The sequence below is a fragment of the Hyperolius riggenbachi genome, chromosome 6 (genome assembly GCF_040937935.1).
Source record: "Hyperolius riggenbachi isolate aHypRig1 chromosome 6, aHypRig1.pri, whole genome shotgun sequence".
Taxonomy (NCBI): domain Eukaryota; kingdom Metazoa; phylum Chordata; class Amphibia; order Anura; family Hyperoliidae; genus Hyperolius; species Hyperolius riggenbachi.
Window position 1 is genome coordinate 15,536,451 of NC_090651.1, and position 18,266 is coordinate 15,554,716.

General features: G+C 42.9%; 1 protein-coding gene across 1 annotated transcript in view; it reads left to right on the plus strand.

Annotated features, from left to right (window-relative positions):
* The window catches only part of KIF1B (kinesin family member 1B), a 271,664-nt gene that overhangs the window by 207,471 nt on the left and 45,927 nt on the right, over positions 1-18,266 (plus strand). Inside the window, 4 exon segments of the mRNA XM_068238866.1 lie at positions 2,772-2,920; positions 4,050-4,228; positions 6,472-6,609; positions 11,547-11,795. Of these exon segments, the coding sequence (XP_068094967.1) occupies positions 2,772-2,920; positions 4,050-4,228; positions 6,472-6,609; positions 11,547-11,795 (715 nt within the window).

The window sequence follows — 18,266 nt, forward strand, 5'->3', positions numbered from 1 at the left end:
CACCCGCAGCACAGCAGGGGACACCCTCCCCCCCCCCACCACAGAGGGGATCCCCGCACCAGCCACCCGCAGCACAGAAGGGGAATCCCGCATGCTGCTGAGCACATTCTCTGCTCCGATGGCTGCACAGGGATTCCCCAGGGTGGCTGGATGCTAGTTCTGCACGCTGTGGGTAGCACAGATCGCTACCCACAGCGTGCTGACAGGCATCCAGCCATCCTGGGGAATCCCTCTGATGAGGGAAAAGTGCAGCCGGCGGGGCAGAGAAACAATAAATCTCCCTGGCAGTATTGACGAGCTCAGCTCGTCAATACCGCTTTCAGCAAGTTTTTCCTGGACGAGCTGAGCTCGTCAATACCACCAGGGTGGTTAAAAGCGGATCCGAGATGAAAAACTAACTATAACAAGTAACTTGTCCATATATCTTATCTAAAGTTTAGATAGTTTACACAGCAAATCTAGCTGCAAACAGCTTTAATAGAATATGATTCTTTCTTCCTGTAATACAATGACAGCAGCCATGTTGTTTGTAAACATTACACAGAGGCAGGCTTATCTGTATCTTGAGCACTCAGCCTGTGAAAAAAACCTAATCCCCCCTCCTCCTCCTCCTCCCTCTGCCTCTGAAATTTCTGGTTATTAATAGCTCCCCCTCCTCCTGCCGAGACTGAGCTCCCATGAGCCCTTGCTACTGTCTGAAAATGCCAAGGCTCTCTGAAAACCTGTGGGCGTGGCTTGTTTAGTTTATAGGGAATTAGAGTATTAAAACAAAAACAAAAAAGTATTTGGCTTGAGGAATGCCCTATAAACAATAAGAAAGGAACACAATTATGCAATGAGTAAAAAGTTCATCTCGGATCCCACTAGTAGACTAGCAGCCCTGCTGGTCCTCTGCCTCTTAATACTTTTAGCCATAGCCCCTGAACAAGCATGCAGCAGATCAGGTGTTTCTGACATTATTGTCGGATCTGACCAGATTAGCCACATGCTTGTTTCTGGTGTGATTCAGACACTACTGCAGCCACATAGACCAGCAGGGCAGCCAGGCAACTGGTATTGTTTAAAAGGAAATAAATATGGCAGCCTTCATATCACTCTCACCTCGGGTGCACTAGAAGTCTCTGTATGGAGTTTGTTGTAAGGCACCACATTGATCACCTAGGATGTAGAGCTCCATGTTATTTCCCACAGAGGGTCGGAGGTGGGGCAGCTGCATTTGTCCTGTGCCCAATAGTACAAAATCTAAAAAAGTTGCAATTGAAGTTTGTTTATTGTCTGGAATTCAGAAGGGTTGGATTTATAATTTTTCCTCCCCTCTGCAAACTTCCTTTTGCCGTTTTCCTTCTGTGTGGCAGCCTTGTCCCATTCCCTGTGCAGCCCACCCTTCCATTCACAAGCCCCATGTGCAGCAGCCCCTGCCTTACTGTTAGGTTGCTAAAAAAAATTCTCAAATTTTTGCACATGTGGTCATACTTCGGTAATATACCGAAAAGCTTGGCTTCAATCCACTAAGACTCGGTAATAAGTAGAAGTTTAACCAGCTGTGAAGTAGGTCTCTACAATGAAGCAGGTGCTTTTTGGCGCTCAGCGCTGAGCCCTGAAACTAGGCACCCCATAGCTGTAATGTTAAACTGCGCAGGGCGCAGAAGGGTAATTCGGTAAAGTTGCCAGACCCCTAATTACACCTTTCTCCGAGTTGCAATGACTCAGAGGGCGAATAGTATGTTACGCAGCAGGGAGAGCCGTCAATATTCTCACCCTGCGCCCAGCTCACCGGCAGGGTACACATACATACGCCTCTGCAAGCTGTGCTCTGCCACGGTGATGTTATCCCATTTGTGGCCAGAGCTTTGCCGATTCTTCAGGTACAAGTAGTCTGCCTAAAACATGAGCCGTTCATTGTAAGAGCTGCTTGTGATTGCTAAAATTCTAACAGGCATCCCTTTAGACTCCAGGACTCCTCTAGTCCATCTCATTCACTGTATCAATAAATTCTTGTGTCTAAAGGGATACAGGGAAACCTCTATGAATGTGCTCTGCTCCTGCATCCCATTGGTTTTCTTTTTTTACTTTCTGATTTCCCGCCCAGCAGTACATCGGCACCAATGGTTTGAGTAGTATAACGGGATGGCACCTCCCATTGGCTCTCTCCTTTGCCTGTCCATTTTACTGAATGGCTGTTACACAAATGGGAGTACCCAGCCACGCAGCCCTTATCGTAAGGGAGGTGCAAACGATCAGAGCACCACAACACCAGGTTTTGGTTGTTAGTTACCGACAGCTCCAGGCTGGAGATAAATACTGAACTAGTGAGCCAAGGCCTAGGTGCTGAACTTCATTGGCTGCCTGCTTACGCCATTTGCAGCCTTTTCTTCCACGTCTGGCCTCTCCATTTGGGTAGCCACTGTCGTGGCCATGGCCTGCGTGGCCTCTGCAGATATCCGGCCCTGAAATTCAGTTTTAACATTTAGTGATGTTCACACCTAGCTCAGACATGAGCATTGCCTCCAGAGCAGCAAGGTGCCCGGTTTTATTTTGGACAAAAGCGGTCTTCGTAATACGCTTTTATGCTCACAATCTTATTGGCTAAAGGGACTTTATTTAGTACTTTCATCGAGAAATTTGAATGTTCATCATTCTTCTCATTCAAAATAAGTGGAAACAACCTCCATAATGACTATTATGTTCATTTCTAGGTGCCATTTATGCCACACCGCCCTCTAGTGTTGATCTTGTGCGCTGACTCCTATTTCCCCGCCCTTTTATTACAGTGCCCTGGACGCAGCATGAGTATGATCTGGCGCAGTGGGCGTTTACAAAATGGAAGCATCACCAGTTCACGTCTTTACGGGACTTGCTGTGGGGAAACGCCGTGTACCTGAAGGAGGCCAACGCCATAAGCGTGGAGCTGAAGAAGAGGGTGAGATAGGGCTTGGTGGCTATTGGTCACACAGAGTGGTGACATGCTGTAACTCAGAACAGTCGCTTGGTGGTGCACTCGGTCATGTCGGTGGGTTAGTCGTGTGGAAAAGTTGCATGTGTGTATGAGCTTTTAGGAATGCTGTATACAAGCTTGATCCTTAAAGGGGCACTGTGGCGAAAATTTGTAAAATTTAAAATATGTGCAAACATAAACAAATAATACGTTTCTTCCAGAGTAAAATGAGCCATAAATTACTTTTCTCCTATGTTGCTGTCACTTACAGTAGGTAGTAGAAATCTGACAGAAGTGACAGGTTTTGGACTAGTCCATCTCTTCATAGGGGATTCTCAGGGATTTATTTATTTTCAAAAGCACTTGTGAATGGCAGTTGCTCTGTCCAACTGCCAAAACACTGTGTAGCGAGCAGGGAAGCTGGCCAGCATCATTGTTTAAATCCTTTTTAGACAATATCTTTATAAAGAATAGAAGCCTTGCTGAGAATCCCCTATGAAGGGATGGACTAGTCCAAAATCTGTCGCTTCTGCCAGATTTCTGCTACCTAATGTAAGAGAAAGCAACATAGCAGAAAAGTAAGTTATGGCTCATTTTACTTCTTATTTGTCTATGTTTGCACATATTTTAAATTTTACACTTTTTCGCCATAGTGCCCCTTTAAATGGAGCACACAGTTCCTGTGTGTTGTGTATGATCGATGCTCAGAGGGATGAGGACAAGAGTTCTTCCTTGGAGATATTTTCTGCCTACCTTTGGTACTTTGGTCTTGCCTGAAATTTTCAGGTTTGGAAATGTGGAAAGCCTGGAAAACTATATGGAGGTGGTCAAAAGTGAAGGTGTATGCCAGGATTTACACAGATAAGTAGGCTAGTGGATTTAGGGTACATAAAAAACTGCCATTTTGATTGGCCAATGATTGACCAATTTTACCACGTCCATACAGCATGTATTAGGGCCAAAAGATTTAGAATACTATGTACAATTTGTGTAGGTTAATGCTCACATTACATGAAGGTGGTAAAATTGGTCAGTAATTGGCAAATCAAAATCAAAAGTGTGTACCAGACTTTAGTTTGCACGTTCTTTGATCAGCCTTTGTGTGTTTACTCAGGTCCAGTTTCAGTTTGTGCTGCTGACGGACACCCTGTACTCCCCCCTTCCTCCTGAGCTGCTTCCTCCAGACGCTGATAAACTCGGAGAGGACCAACCCTTTCCCCGCACCGTGGTTGCCGTGGAGGTGCAGGACCTGAAAAATGGAGCCACACACTACTGGTCACTGGAGAAACTCAGGTATGTGTGGCTGAGCCACAAGTAGTCCGCTCACATTTACTGCCAGAGAACCAGACCTTATTACAAGAGCAAGAAAAAATAGGTTTTCTGTTTGTGACAGCTCACGGAGGAGAATGTAACTGACTGTTGTGGACAAATATGGATTTAAAGTGTACCTTAAAGGGGTTCTGTGGATAGTTAAAAAAAACCCCAAAAAACAGACACTTACCTGGGGCTTCTATCAGCCCCCTGTAGCTGTCATGTCCCGTGCCATCCTCCTACTATCCTCAGTTCCCCACCGCCGGTCCCGGTCTGATTATTCCTCTAGCGAGACTGCAGCTGCGCGGCTGTGGCCGCGCGCGTGCTCGCGTCTCTGGGAGCTTACGGCGCAGTACTAGAAAAGCTCATATTGCGTCTGCGCAGTAAGCTCCCAGAGACGCGAGCGGGAGCACGCATTATTCGTCTTGTTAGACGAATAATTGACCGGTGCCGGCGGCGGGGAACGGAGGATCGTAGGAGGATGGCACATTGTTTTTTTTACTATCCACGGAACCCCTTTAACCACTTCACATCCAGACCTTGTTTCCCACTTATGGACCAGAGCGGTTTTGACAGTTTAGCTATGTTTTTATTTAATCAGAAATAACTTTATCCCTACCTATGACACAGAAATTAAATATATATTGTTTTTTTTTTCAAGACAAACTAGGCTTTCATTGTATGCCATTGTTTCCCTCAAATTATTTTGTTTTCTATGAATTTTAATGGGAAAACAAAGAAAAAAAATAGAAAAAACACATTATTTTTCAGTTTTACCAATTCCAGTTTAAAAATAAAAAGTGCTACTGTAGATAAAAAAACACAAATTTTGTTTGGCTATTCTTACCGCTTATCACAAAACTTAGATTATGTTCCGGTCACAAATTATGGTGAAGATATTTGATTCTGAAATAATGCTACAAAGAAGTATTTTTTACTACGAACTTAGAAAATCCAGAAGCAGAAGGTCCGCACTTGTCCAAGGATCAAAATCTTTATTTAGGACATATCAATTACATGCATCAAAAGCTGACAGCTATGATTAAGAGCTAGTATAGCTCGAAACATGTCAGCTTTTGATGGATTTTATGTGGGCCTTGCTGACCCGGTCGTGCACTGTCGGAGAGGTTTGGTGGGTTGCAGCGGTGTATACATCACGTTTTTCTGCAGAACTTAGAAAATAAAAGTATTTTTAATGGTAAAAATCAATCTCATTGGCTCAGGAAACATATATTCCCGTTCACCAATTAGTCCTGCATCAGATAGTGCCAGAGGTGTGCACAGGAGCAAGCCCAATCCTACACAGCACTGCTTCTGCTACAAGACGTATATCTACTGACTCGTGGCTTACATGAAGTCACAGAGGATGTAGATATACTGTAGTGGTGGATAAAGTGGTTAAAGAGAACCTGTAACAAAAAAGTTTCCCTGGGGGGTACTCACCTCGGGAGGGGGAAGCCTCAGGGTCCCAATGAGGCTTCCCCCTCCCCTGTAGCTGCAGGCAGTCCAGCGCTGGCTCCCTTGCAGTGTCCCGCAACCCTCCCTCGACAAGCCTGACAAGCTCTGATTTATTTACCTTTCCTGGCTCCAGCCAGGGCGCTGTTGTGGCTCTCCGCACGGAGATAGGCGAAAATAGCTGATCTCTGTCGGGTCCACTTTACTGCGCAGGAGACTTGGCCTGCGCAGTAGAGCGGGCCGACAACGATCAGTTATTTCCGCCTATCTCTGAGCGGAGAGCCGATACTGTGTCTTCGTTCGAGCTGGGAAGGTAAATATTTACATCGCCGCCGTTCGGGGAGCTTTATCGCTGCCGCCGTGGGACCGAGGAGGACGGGGGAAGCCTCAATAGGATCCAGAGGCTTCCCCCACCCGAGGTGAGTACCCCCCAGAGGAGGTTTTTTTCATTACAAGTTTTCTTTAAGGTTTTATTAAACTCCAAATTACATTTTTGTTCTAAAATGTTAAGCATTGCAAAACAAAAAAGACGGATTTACTGTCATTTGAAAGCACATTTATGCTTCACGGAAGCTAATTGACAATATTGATTTGAAGGACAAATGATCAGATTGTCTTGTTATTAAGTAATTGCTGTGCAAACAAAGCAGAAGGATTTTTTTTTTTTGCCTCCCTCAGGAAATTTTTCTGCATTGTTTAGACACTTTGTACAAAACAGCATAAACCTTTTTCATTTGGGATTATGCACAGCTTCTTGTTCTCCCCTCCAGGCTGCGACTGGAACAAATGCGAGAAATGTACGACCGGGCGGGAGAAATGGCGTCCAACTTGCAAGACGAGCCTGACACCGTGATGAGCGGGGGAGACCCTTTTTACGATCGTTTCCACTGGTTCAAGCTGGTTGGCAGGTAGGTTCCTCTGTTCTAGTTGGACGCACCGAACCCAAATATTTGTCACCTTTACATCTTCATGTGATCAATTTGAGTATCATTTGCATTATTCCAGCAGTTCTCCATACAAGTGTCACGGCCCTCAAATAATCTCAGAGGTTCTCCAGCGTAGGAAAATGTTAACTCATATTTTGTTTAGATAACTCTTCCATTTCTCTTTTTTATCATATCATTTTATAGTTGTTGTAAAATGAGTGAGTGACCGCAAGAAAAGAATCAAAACATAGCCTTGTCCATAGTACTGTATATACTCACGTATAAGCCTAATTTTTCAGCATAAAAAAAGTTTTACCAGCTGGCTCATTGCTGTGTCAGTGCCCTCCATCCCCTGCAACATGGAGTGCTGCTCAAGGCTACCTGTGTTCCCTGGCTTGTGGAGCAGAGCGTGCAAGCAGTGTGTCAGCAGTGCACTGATCGGGGATACTTCCTGTGTGGCAATCGCTGTGTCTCATATCTATGACGCCATCTAGTGGCTTCTTGAAACACAGCTGTATGATCCTGGGGCACATCTGGCTATGGGTAGCTTACTTTTACTGGGGTAACATCTGGCTACTGTGGAGAGGGTTATACGCGAGTCAATCACTTTTTCCTGGTTTCTGGGGGTAAAGTGGGTGCCTCGGCTTATACACGGGTCAGCTTATATGCGAGTATATACGGTACATCATGCCAGTTACTGCAAATCTTAGTAACCTGTTGTTGGTGCGGGTGTGACCTGTTATACTGAAGTGCAGCTGTAACTCATTTGCTTCAATAGACATTGCAAATTCTTCATTGGAGTTCGTCTGCATCATTTTAGTAACTTAAGTTTTCTTGCATTTCACTGAATGCGACATTGGAGCTCATCTTTCACATCACAGTTATAATACAGTTCATTTAATGATTCCCTGAGAATAAGACTAAAAGTATTAGCAGATTTTTGTTTCCTAATTTTTGTTTCTTTTTTTTCGCACTCCGCTATGCCTGGCTTTATATTTTCCTTTTAATTGCTTGAATGGTGGGTCCCTGCCCAGTACCCACAGCGCTGCTAGGGTACGGCTCTCATGTCTGGCTGTAACTATGCACAGTTTCCACTGGCGTAGGGACCGCGGTGACAGCGGTGGCTCCTGGGGGAACCCGCTTGTCTTCCCCTCCCTCCCTGACTGCACTCTCCAGAAGTTTGTTCATGGGGCTCTTGCCTCATTGGACAAGGCCATGGTGTAACTCCGTAACTCCGCCCCCACCTGTCTCTGAGTGGGTGCCCGGTGCCACTCAGGCTGATGGAGAGGAAGATCTACAAGTCCCAGCATGCATTCAGCACATGAGAACTTTTGCTGCAATAGGTGTGAGTAGTGTGTGGTTAGTGTGTGCATGCGCGCTACGGGGGGGGGGGGGCAGAAGGAGCAAATTACCAAATGTGGGGGAGGGTTAGGAGGTGTGCATTATTTAAAATAGGGGAGAGGGGGGAGATGGGGGGGGTTGCTCGCACCTTAGGTCCAAATTCACCTCGGGGGGGCCCCCAGGTCTGTAGCTACCAAACTCCCCAAGTCGCACACTAGTCTGTGAAGTGTCATAGTGCTGTGTGGGGTGCAGACCGTCATTTATATACGTCCGAGAGGAGCATTCAGCCCAGTGGCCCTGGCACCATCGCGCTCAGCGTTATTTATTCATGCCATGGATGTGTTCTGCCAAATGTTACATCAATCTCTAGCATTTCCCTCCATGCACATTTATGTTTAGCAATCCTACTTTACTTTCATAATATTATATAGCTCTTACATTGGCCTCAATTCACTAAACTTAACTCCTGTCTTTAATAACTCTTCTGAGCTGTTTTACAGTTATCACACAATTATATCACCATGGTGATAACTGTAAAACAGCTCAGAAGACTTATTAAAGGGGTTCTTTCGCGAAAAAAGTAGGCAGTTAAAAAATGTGACAGATGACAGGTTTTGGGCCAGTCCATCTTTTTAAGACGGATTCTCAGGGCTTTCCTTGTTTTCTTGTTTCAACAGCATTTCCTGAACAACAGTTGCAAAATCTAACTGACATAATAGTGTGCAAGTGATTAGGGAGGCCGGCTGGTATCTTGCTATTTTGGCAGTTAAACTGCTGTTCAGGAAATGCTGTTGAAAACAAAGAAAGCCCTGAGAATCCCCCTTAAAAAGATGGACTGGCCCAAAACCTGTCATCTGTCACATTTTTTTAACTGCCTACTTTTTTCGCGAAAGAACCCCTTTAAAGACAGAAGTTAAGCTTAGTGAATTGAGGCCAATCTTTGGCACTTGAACTGTAAATGTAATTTTCTGGTTGGTAAAGCTGACACCCTACTGTCCCTACCTCAGTTTCATCGTATTATTATTGGAACATTGAACCTCTTCTTCCTTTTCAATTCCTTTTCTTCTTACTCCTTTTCTTCAGCTTCGTTTTTTATTTTCCTTTTTCTCTTCTTCCTCTTATTTCTCCTCCCTTCTTTCACCTCTTCTTTCTTCTACTCCTCCTCTTCCTCCTCTTCTGCCCTTTTTTCCTTTGCTCATTTCTCTTCTTCCTCTTATCCCATCTCCACCATATCCTCTTCTTCCTTCTCTTCTTCTTCTTGTATCCCATCTCCACCATATCCTCTTCTTCCTTCTCTTCTTTTTCTTGTATCCCATCTCCACCATATCCTCTTCTTCCTTCTCTTCTTCCTCTTTCTTCTTGTATCCCATCTCCACCATATCCTCTTCTTCCTTCTCTTCTTCTTCTTGTATCCCATCTCCACCATATCCTCTTCTTCCTTCTCTTCTTCCTCTTTCTTCTTGTATCCCATCTCCACCATATCCTCTTCTTCCTTCTCTTCTTCTTCTTGTATCCCATCTCCACCATATCCTCTTCTTCCTTCTCTTCTTCCTCTTTCTTCTTGTATCCCATCTCCACCATATCCTCTTCTTCCTCTTTCTTCTTGTATCCCATCTCCACCATATCCTCTTCTTCCTTCTCTTCTTCCTCTTTCTTTTTGTATCCCATCTCCACCATATCCTCTTCATCCTTCTCTTCTTCCTCTTTCTTCTTGTATCCCATCTCCACCATATCCTCTTCTTCCTCTTTTTTCTTGTATCCCATCTCCACCATATCCTCTTCTTCCTTCTCTTCTTCCTCTTTCTTCTTGTATCCCATCTCCACCATATCCTCTTCTTCCTTCTCTTCTATTTCTTGTATCCCATCTCCACCATATCCTCTTCTTCCTTCTCTTCTTCTGCTTTCTTCTTGTATCCCATCTCCACCATATCCTCTTCTTCCTTCTCTTCTTCCTATTTCTTCTTGTATCCCATCTCCACCATATCCTCTTCTTCCTTCTCTTCCTTTTCTTCTTATTTCTTGTATCCCATCTCCACCATATCCTCGTCTTCCTTCTCTTCCTTTTCTTCTTATTTCTTGTATCCCATCTCCACCATATCCTCTTCTTCCTTCTCTTCTTTTTCTTCTTATTTCTTGTATCCCATCTCCACCATATCCTCTTCTTCCTTCTCTTCTTCCTCTTTCTTCTTGTATCCCATCTCCACCATATCCTCTTCTTCCTTCTCTTCTTCCTCTTTCTTCTTGTATCCCATCTCCACCATATCCTCTTCTTCCTTCTCTTCTTCCTCTTTCTTCTTGTATCCCATCTCCACCATATCCTCTTCTTCCTTCTCTTCTTTTTCTTGTATCCCATCTCCACCATATCCTCTTCTTCCTTCTCTTCTTCTTCTTGTATCCCATCTCCGCCATATCCTCTTCTTCCTTCTCTTCTTCCTCTTTCTTCTTGTATCCCATCTCCACCATATCCTCTTCTTCCTTCTCTTCTTATTTCTTGTATCCCATCTCCACCATATCCTCTTCTTCCTTCTCTTCCTATTTCTTGTATCCCATCTCCACCATATCCTCTTCTTCCTTCTCTTCCTATTTCTTGTATCCCATCTTCACCATATCCTCTTCTTCCTTCTCTTCTTATTTCTTGTATCCCATCTTCACCATATCCTCTTCTTCCTTCTCTTCTTCCTCTTTCTTCTTGTATCCCATCTCCACCATATCCTCTTCTTCCTTCTCTTCTTCTTCTTGTATCCCATCCCCACCATATCCTGTTCTTCCTTCTCTTCTTCTTCTTGTATCCCATCCCCACCATATCCTGTTCTTCCTTCTCTTCTTCTTCTTGTATCCCATCTCCACCATATCCTCTTCTACCTTCTCTTCCTATTTCTTGTATCCCATCTCCGCCATATCCTCTTCTTCCTTCTCTTCTTCTTCTTGTATCCCATCCCCACCATATCCTCTTCTTCCTTCTTCTTCTTGTATCCCATCTCCACCATATCCTCTTCTTCCTTCTTCTTCTTGTATCCCATCTCCACCATATCCTCTTCTTCCTTCTCTTCTTCCTCTTTCTTCTTGTATCCCATTACCCTCCTCATCCTATTCTCTCTCTTCCTTCCCTTCATTGTCCTTTCTCTCCTTCATCTTTCTTTCCTTATCCCATCCCCCTGTCACCTTCTACCTACTCTTATGCCATCTTCCTTTCCTTATCCCGTCCCCATGTCACCTTCTACCTACTCTTATCCCAGCTCCTTTCTCTTCTCTTATTTTTCTTCCTTTTTTATCCCAACTTATTTTCCTCTTCCTGCTGAGCGCCAGTAATATGGATCCAACCCATACAGGCTTTACCATAGACCTATTATGACCATGGTTTGAAGTCCAGTACCTCTGTACATAACATGGCTTCAGCCCAGCACATTGGATGTTGTAGTCAGGAGTGCTAATCTATGTCTACCCTTATTACTGTGTGGTCTTCATTTCATTATTTAGTGCTCTGTTTTGCTGATGATCATCTTGGAGTTTACCCCCCACCCTCACCCCATTCTTGTAACTCTGGGCTGTGATAACAAGTTTTCCTTGCAAATATTCAGTTCACCCATATTCCACGGCTGCGTCAACGAGCGGCTGGCAGACCGCACCCCATCGCCCACCTTTTCTACAGCGGACTCGGACATCACGGAGCTGGCTGATGAGCAGCAGGACCAAATGGACGACTTCGACGATGAGCCTTTCGTAGATGACACTGGCTCGGATGTGGGCAACGAGGAGGGATCTGACCTGTTCAGTGATGGGCACGACCCGTTTTACGACCGCTCCCCATGGTTCATTTTAGTAGGAAGGTTGGTGAGGTTGTGCAAGGAACGGGCGAGGAAGGACAAGCTCCTGGGGGAACCGCAAAGTGCAAGAACGTTTGTTCTTCATTTCTACCCTAGATTTACAAGGCTTTACTCCAGCTCTTTTGCTTACTGCCTTTGACTCTTTCACCCATGCTGCTGCTCCTTTGAATTTGAATAGTAATAATAATAATAATATATCGTATATCAGATTTGTCTGAAGGCAATCTTCTTTGCATTGCTCATGGCAGCCTATCATATACTTGCCTTTCAGTCCTTGGGCATGGGAGAATGGAGAAGGAAGATCATATTACATACTGTGGGGAGTTCAGGGTGGGATGTAGAGTGGGATGTTTTGCTTAAAGGGCAACTGAAGTGAGAGGGATATGGAGGCTGCCATATTTATTTCCATTTAAACAATATCCGTTGCCTGGCAGCCCTGCTGATCGATTTGCCTGCAGTAATGTCTGAATATCACCAGAAACAAGCATGGCATAAACACCTGAATTGCATCATGCTTGTTCAGGGTCTATGGCTAAAAGTAAAAGAGGCAGAGTTTCAGCAGGATAGCCAGGTATTGCTTAAAGGACCACTATAGCAAAAAAAAGTAAAATTTAAAATTCACGTAATAACATACAAATGACAAGTATGTTTCTCCCAGAGTAAAATGAGCCATAAATTACTTGTCGCCTATGTTGCTGTCACTTACAGTAGGTAGTAGAAATCTGACAGAAGCGACAGGTTTTGGACTAGTCCATCTCTTCATGGGGGATTCTCTGCATGGCCTTTATTCTTTATAAAGACTCTCCCTGAAAAAGATTTATATGTAGATACTGGCCAGCCTCCCTGCTTGTTTCACACTTTCCTGGCAGTTGGACGGAGCAACTGCCTTTTGCTAATTGCTTTTGAAAATAAAGAAAATCCTGAGAATCCCCCATGAGGAGATGGGCTACTGACAAGCCTGTCGGTTCTGTCAGAGTTCTACTACCTACGTGACAGCAACATAGGAGAAACACACTTTTTACTTTGGAAGAAATGTACTTATTTGAATGTGTTTACATGTATTTTTGATCTTATGATTTTCACGATAGTGGTCCTTTAAATGGAAGGAGGAATGGCAGCCTCCATATACCTCTCACTTCTGGTTCCCTTTTAGGAGATTAGAAATTAGAGCTCACTGCATTTATTTCTGACATCTATTTATGCACAGTGATCATGTCTGTTTAATTCCTCTCACTAAATATAGATTACAAATGGCCAATTTAAAGAGGCCCTGTAGTGGCATATATTGGAATGTAGTAACCAGTCCGACAAAGGCTTTTTATAAGCCTAAAACTCACTGTTTACTCATCTCTAAGTTAGCCAATAAATGGTATCATCCTGATTCAAAACTCCTTGTAAATTATTCAGGATACCAGTAATTATCCTGATTTCAGCATCAGAAACACTTCTTATATCTATGTATTGCTGTATATTGGTCTGTAGCTCCACCCTTCTAGTGATGCTTAGCCTAGGCTGTTCAGCTATGCGGAATAGTCCTCCCACAGCATTCTGGGTGACCAGACATTATTTTCACTGGCTTCAGAGTTCTCAGAAACATTCCACAGTGATGCAACTGACATGACTAAAGTTGTCACCTGTGATAAATTTCAGGATTTAAATCGGAGAAAGGAAAGCTTTTACAGTTGGCAAACACTGACTAAATAATTTATAATGTAATATTGTAAAAAAAAAAAAAAAAAACACAGCAGTTTTATTTATTACGTTATTATTTAAATTCAGTTCCTCTTGAAGCCTGAAGCAGCTGGCTGCAAGTTGCAAGCTCTGTAATATCGATAGGCTATAGGCACACTGTATACCAGCAGCTCTGGAGGAGAGCCTGGCAGGGGGTGTAAGTAAGATGCTAATAATGCTGAGTTGATGCAAATATTATAATAAGTTTATGAAAATATAAATATGCATCCATTCAGAATTATTAGCATCCTCTTAACCATCCCTATTGCCTTGCAATCCCTTATTTACATTCAAGTGACTGGAATTGCAGAACTCTAATTTCAGATTAAAGCACACATGACCTGAGATAAAGTTAGCTAAGGGAAGCTCAGAGGTATACTCATGCTGGATCCGCCTACCTCTGTGCGGTGTCCATTCCTCTACTCGCTCTCCCCCGGCCCCCGTAATTACTTCTTCAAAAATGTGAATTTAGGCTAAAATCAAATTTCCAGACAGGGAGAGGCGGGCTTACTGCGATGTTCCCTCCTATCTACCTCCTTTTCCCAACGCTTTCCCGCTCCATTTACTCCCCTTAAGTTACAGGGAAGGGGAGGGAATAAACAAAGGTTAATGGCAGGAAACATCATGACAATCCCACCTCTTCCTGTCTGAAAATCTATCTTTAACCTAAAATCACAATTTTCTAGGATATTACCGTACTGGGGGGAATGAGGAGATAAACTGACAACCCAAAGAGATAGATATGTGGCTTCAGCATGAACATACCTCTGTGCTTGCCTTAGCTAGATTTGCTCTGGTCAGGTAAACTTTAATTAGAGTAATGATCAGAGCATTAATTGGCACTGTAATAAAGCTGGTCACCATTTTACAAATATAGAACTGACATAGTTTTATAAGGGCTTGTTTCCACTATTGCGTTGCGAAATCGCTGCGGCAAAATTTGCATGCGGATGCGAATTTCGCATGCGGGTGCATGCGAATTTTCGTGCAAATTCGCATGAAAATTCGCATGAATGACGATGTATGCAAATTTAACCATGGCAATGCCGGTGTGCTTTTCCATTGTTCGCATGAAAATTCGCATACCAAAACAGCATGCGAATTCCCTGTTAAATACATTAGCGGCGATTCGCATGCATTCCACTCGCAGGCAAATTCTGCGGCTCTTTTGTGCGTTTTTTCACCGCTGAAAAAACGCACATTAACAACGCTACAGTAGAAACAGGCCCATCCACTTGCATTACATGTGCGAATCCGCATGCGTTGGACGCATGCGGATTCGCGATAGTGGAAACGAGCCCTAAAGTGGAGAGTAAATCATTTTAATATTTTTTTTACTCTCCACTGTTTTTTACTTTTTTTTCCTAAATATAAACTACTAAACTGGAATAGCAGCTTTAAAGTGTAAAGATTCATTTTTATCCTTATGCTCTACATTTTTGGAATGCTTTGATCTCTCTACTAGCAGAAAACAAAGAAACTGAAAGCAGAAGTCCTCTATTATTATTATTATTGTCTAACACTGCCCCCTAGTGACAAGTGGACATAAATATACATTGCATCAGTACTAATTAAAAGCAAGAAAATGTAACAAAGGAGAAATGAAAAATGTGCTAAAATAATTTGGCCTGGAGCACTCGTAAGCCTCTAAATAAATTGGCTGTGAAAGGGTTAATGGAGACTAAAAGAAGAATACACCACCAGTCAGATGGCATTTAGGTTTTCTTCCCCATATTCTGCTCCATATGGCAAAGGAGGGCTTTTATTGTGCGTTCTGTACTTCCTCCCTGTTCTTCCCTCTCAGCCGGGTGAAACCAGAGCTTGTCCTTCCAGCCGCCATCTTGTCCGCATGTTGGCGAGTCAGTAAAGCAAAGTGTGATATACCCCTCTCCCAGATTTCTCTCATAATTTTCATTATTATTCATTTTTTTAGTTAACGTTAAACAATCATATGTTGGTGTTTTTGGTTTGTTTGGTTTTTTTATTTATAATTTAAATGTAGCTCTTTTTTTTTGCCATCACCTCACCAACCTTGCATCTAATCCCTCCCTAGTCTCGTCCCTGTATGCGGTTGAGGAGTATTCCAGAGAAATAAAGCCTTTACATGTCTTTGTCCTAAGTGCAGCCATTTTGTCCAAAGCATCCATGTGAGGAAGAATGTCTCCGCCACACTGTAACCTTTACAGATAGGACTATTTACTGTACTTCTTTTGCAATGTTAGAGAGTTTGTATCTCAAGTTGTGTCTTTTAATACATTAGCAGCTTAAAGTGGAATATAACGCTGCATTTCAACTTTGCTCTAAAACATTATTTACAGCATATTATATGCAACCAGCATTTTTTTTTTACTAGACCAGCATTGGAAGGGTTACACAGAGATTTAAAGTTCCTGGAGATTTCTGCAGATGCATCCGAAGCTGAAATAGATACATTTTGTTTACATAAATGTATCTAAGTGGTGAATGTGACTCACTCTCTCTGACTGAGCTGGAGGACAGCCAAAGAGTGTGTAACATTCAACACTTAGATACATTTATGTAAACAAAATGTATCTGTTTCAGCTTCGGATGCGTCTGCAGAAATCTCCAGGAACTTTAAAACTCTGTGTAACCCTTCCAATGCTGGTCTAGTAAAAAAAAAATGCTGGTTGCATATAATATGCTGTAAATAATGTTTTAGAGCAAAGTTGAAATGCAGGGTTATATTCCGCTTTAAATAGAGTTTTCTCGTTTGAGGTCAAAAGCAGTGCACTTATCTCAGTCAGCAGAACTCTGTGTGCTGTAAATTCTTGGACTGCTTTGATCTCTCTCTACCAGCAGAAAATATAGACACTAAAAGCAGAAATCCTCTGTCATTGTCTCCCACTGCCCCCTAGTGACCAGTGGCCATAAACACACATTAAAGTAGTACTAATTAGAAGCAAGGGAATGTAACCTGGGAGCCAAACTCACTATGGAATCTTCAGGTGAGATTTTTTTTTAAGGCTAAAGCAATCTTATAAAAAAAAAAATTGGCCTTGATTTGTTTTTTTAAAGATCTGCTATTTGTGGGTAACCGCAGCTCTCGCAAATCTTACACCATGGTATAAAGTTGTTGAAACTTTAGTAAATTGGCATTTGTGCGACTTTCATCATCAGAATTTTTTCTTAATAACTCAGTTTATTTCAAACAAAGCTCCCAGGCGTGTGCGTGATTGCCAACATCTATTCACTAACAGTTTTTGAGGCACCCAGCTTGCCTTGTGTTTTTTCTAAATAATAATTGTAATAATAATGATAATAATATTTGTGGCTGTGCTACCATCCATGTGCTGAGCTTTTGCATCTGTGCTGGCCACAGAGTTAATGTCTCAGCAGTAGAGGGAACAGATGGGCGGGGTCTGGTGACTGCTAGATGCTGTAGAATGAATCCTGTTCACCAGCTGGCCCATTCTCTTTGTAGGTACCTTTTTCTGAGGGCAACCCCTGGTCACGACTAATTTTTCCAAAGCGAGTTTCTCTGGCACAGTTGTATCAAATATATAAAAAAAATGTGTAAATAATGGCATAGTCCCTTATCTATCTTCATTACAAAAATAAATATTGTGGGACTGCTTTAATGAACCCTCTCTGTGGACTGATATGACCCCCAGGTAATAGCTGCAATCACTTGCCGCTAATAGCAGACAATTTAAGCTAAATAGTCTAGAATCACCGTAGTGTTTTCTCTGATGATCACCAGCTTGAGATGGTGCCTTTATAAACTAGGTCATATGATTAGTGAGACTCAATCACACCCAAGTCTTTTAAAGTGAACCCGAGGTCAGAGAGAAATGGAATCTGCCATATTTATTTCCTTTTAAAAAATACCAGTTGTCTGGCAGCCCTGCTGATCCCTTTGGCTGTAGTAGTGTCTGAATTACACACCTGAAACAAGCATGCAGCCAATTTAGTCAGCTTTTGTCAGGAACAGCTGATCTGCTGCATGCTTGTTCAGGGTATATGTCTAAAAGTATTAGAGACAGAGGATCAATAGCCAAGCGGATCCGAGATGAAAAACTAACTATAACCAGTAACTGGTCTATATATCTTATCTAAAGTTTAGATAGTTTACACAGCATATCTAGCTGCAAACAGCTTCAACAGTATATGATTATTTCTTCCTGTGATACAATGAGAGCAGCCATGTTCTGTTTGTCACATTACACACAGGCAAACTGATCTGTATCTCCAGCCCTCAGCCTCTAAAAACTTCACTCCCCTCCCCTCTCCTCCCCTCTGCCTCTTACATCTCTGGCTAGTAACACCTCCCCCTGCCCAGACTGAGCTCCCATAAGCCCTTGCTACTAAGGCTCAGAGTGCCAAGGCACTCTGGAGAAGCTGTAGGCGAGGCTTGTTTAGTTTATAGGGAATTAGAGTATTAAAACAAACAAAAAAAAGTATTTGGCTTGAGGAATGCCCTATAAACTATATGAAAGGAACACAATTATGCAATGAGTAAAAGTTTATCTCAGATCCACTTTAAAAGGAAATAAATATGGCAGCCTCCATATCACTTTCACCTCGGGTTTACTTTAAGGCTCCACAATCAAAAGGGAGTCATCCCATTCTTAATAGGGTTCTAGTTACCCTCATGATTTCCATTCTCACTTTTTTGTACTCGATCTAAAATAAAGAATCTCGCACAACCAATCATAATGCACGATATCTCTGGACCCCCCTTCTTCCGAAAAGCATCCGATCCGAGGTCGGGAACCCAGTAAC